Source organism: Notothenia coriiceps, unplaced genomic scaffold (assembly GCF_000735185.1).
Source record: "Notothenia coriiceps isolate Sejong01 unplaced genomic scaffold, NC01 NC01_scaffold00021533, whole genome shotgun sequence".
Taxonomy (NCBI): Eukaryota; Metazoa; Chordata; class Actinopteri; order Perciformes; family Nototheniidae; genus Notothenia; species Notothenia coriiceps.
Genome location: NW_011354234.1, coordinates 24237 through 25849, shown reverse-complemented (window position 1 = coordinate 25849; position 1613 = coordinate 24237). Strand labels below are relative to the sequence as shown.

The 1613-nt window shown below is 41.6% G+C and overlaps 1 protein-coding gene across 1 annotated transcript in view; it reads left to right on the top strand.

The window, feature by feature from the left end:
* The window catches only part of LOC104953334 (integrin beta-3-like), a 4327-nt gene extending 3632 nt beyond the window's left edge, over positions 1-695 (top strand). The window contains exon 6 of the mRNA XM_010780265.1: positions 564-695. Within this exon, the coding sequence (XP_010778567.1) occupies positions 564-695 (132 nt within the window). The remainder of the gene's footprint in view (positions 1-563) is intronic.
* Positions 696-1613: the final 918 nt, after the last annotated feature.

The following is a 1613-nucleotide window of genomic DNA, read 5'->3' as shown; positions in this document are numbered from 1 at the left end:
AATGCAGCATCCCATAATCCCCTTCTGGTTTTAAGCCCGTTTCAAAAGTGCTGGATTCTGTGTCTGTTACTTTAAATGTAAATGAAACTGCTGGCTCCCTCGCCTCTGAGAGATATTTGGTTACAAAGAACACAATGGTGCTCTAGGAAGGAGGATTCAGGTGATAAGGTGTGTGTGTGTGTGTGGTGGGGGGGTGGTGGTTTACCTTTGTTGGTTATTCGCTTAAATGGGTTACACCAGCGCAAAAAAACGTTATGACATCATAAAGTGGGCCAAATCTGACTCAGCTCAATTTTTCAGGAATGTTTTATTTAAATGGATCAGGACAAAAGGTGAACGAATATTTTTCCTGAAACGTTCACAATCTTCTTAACCGCAGTGGGACACATTTTATGTATAAAATTGGGATATTTGCATACTGGGTAATAGGTGGACCTTTAAAGAGTTTTTTCCTTGCTTTAGATGAGGGCCGAAAAAAAGTAATTCCTCCTCAAAGGGCTTCATTTAATAATTTGACCTTTTCCTTCTTTTTGCTTGAACCTGGCTTAATGGTTGGGTCCCAGGACGATCGGTTGGCGTCCCGGTGCTTCCCACCTTTCTGTGATCTTCACCTCCGGACGCTAGACTCACATGGGCCTCTGGGATGTGCTGGAATCGTGCAGCCAAACGACGGGAAGTGCCAACCTCAACTCTGACAATATGTACAAGCAGTCTACCACCATGGTTAGTGTTAAACCGTTAAAGTGTGTTTTTGGTGCGCAGGACCTTAGACCAGAAACAGAGTGAGGAGAAAGAAACTGAGACCAATGTCCACCCCTTTGTTTAACGTATGAAAGGAACTTATATTTAGAGTTTATGTTTGCTAATTACACACTGTTCCGGTCTCTCCTCAGATTTACCCTTCCTCTAGCTTCTGATTCACAGGAAAAGACGTCGGAAGAAACAACATCAATTCTCAATCTTTTGCCGTCACCCAACCCCTGTGTTCCTCTTACCAGGTTCAGTAGCTCTGCATTCACCACTGAGGAACATCCAGGGGATTTTAATTCTCTCAAGTTCTGTTTAAAAGAGGACGAATTAGGGCCAATTATTTTGAAAACTGAAAATTTGACAGGGTTGACAAATCCAACCCACAGTTAATCAATGTAATCTTAAACACACATGTAGCTAAAGTCTCCAAGACCTCGCTGGTTTATAACTGACATTCCTTTGGATCTGCATTGGAAACTGAAAAATGACCCTATGGATACACTATTGAGCGCCAGCAATATGCAATATTATTTAAGAAATTCATACAGGAAGAATGAAATAGGAGGACCATGGGCATATCAAACGCCCATGGCCATAAAAGGAACACAAGGTCCAAAAGGATGTTAAAACATTGGGTAATGCAATTCAGTTTAAAGTGTAAGAAATGAAAAAAAAAAAGAGATCCTACTATTACACCTTGCTTTCTATTTAATTAGTACATCATTAATTAGTTTCCCACTGTGTAGGAGACAACATTTCTTGTCTTGTCTGTCTTTCTGTCTTGTAGGTAGGGAACTACAGGTGAGCTGATTCCCTGGGGCACCACAGTAGGACCACTTGTCTAACGGGACCTCGGCAACGTT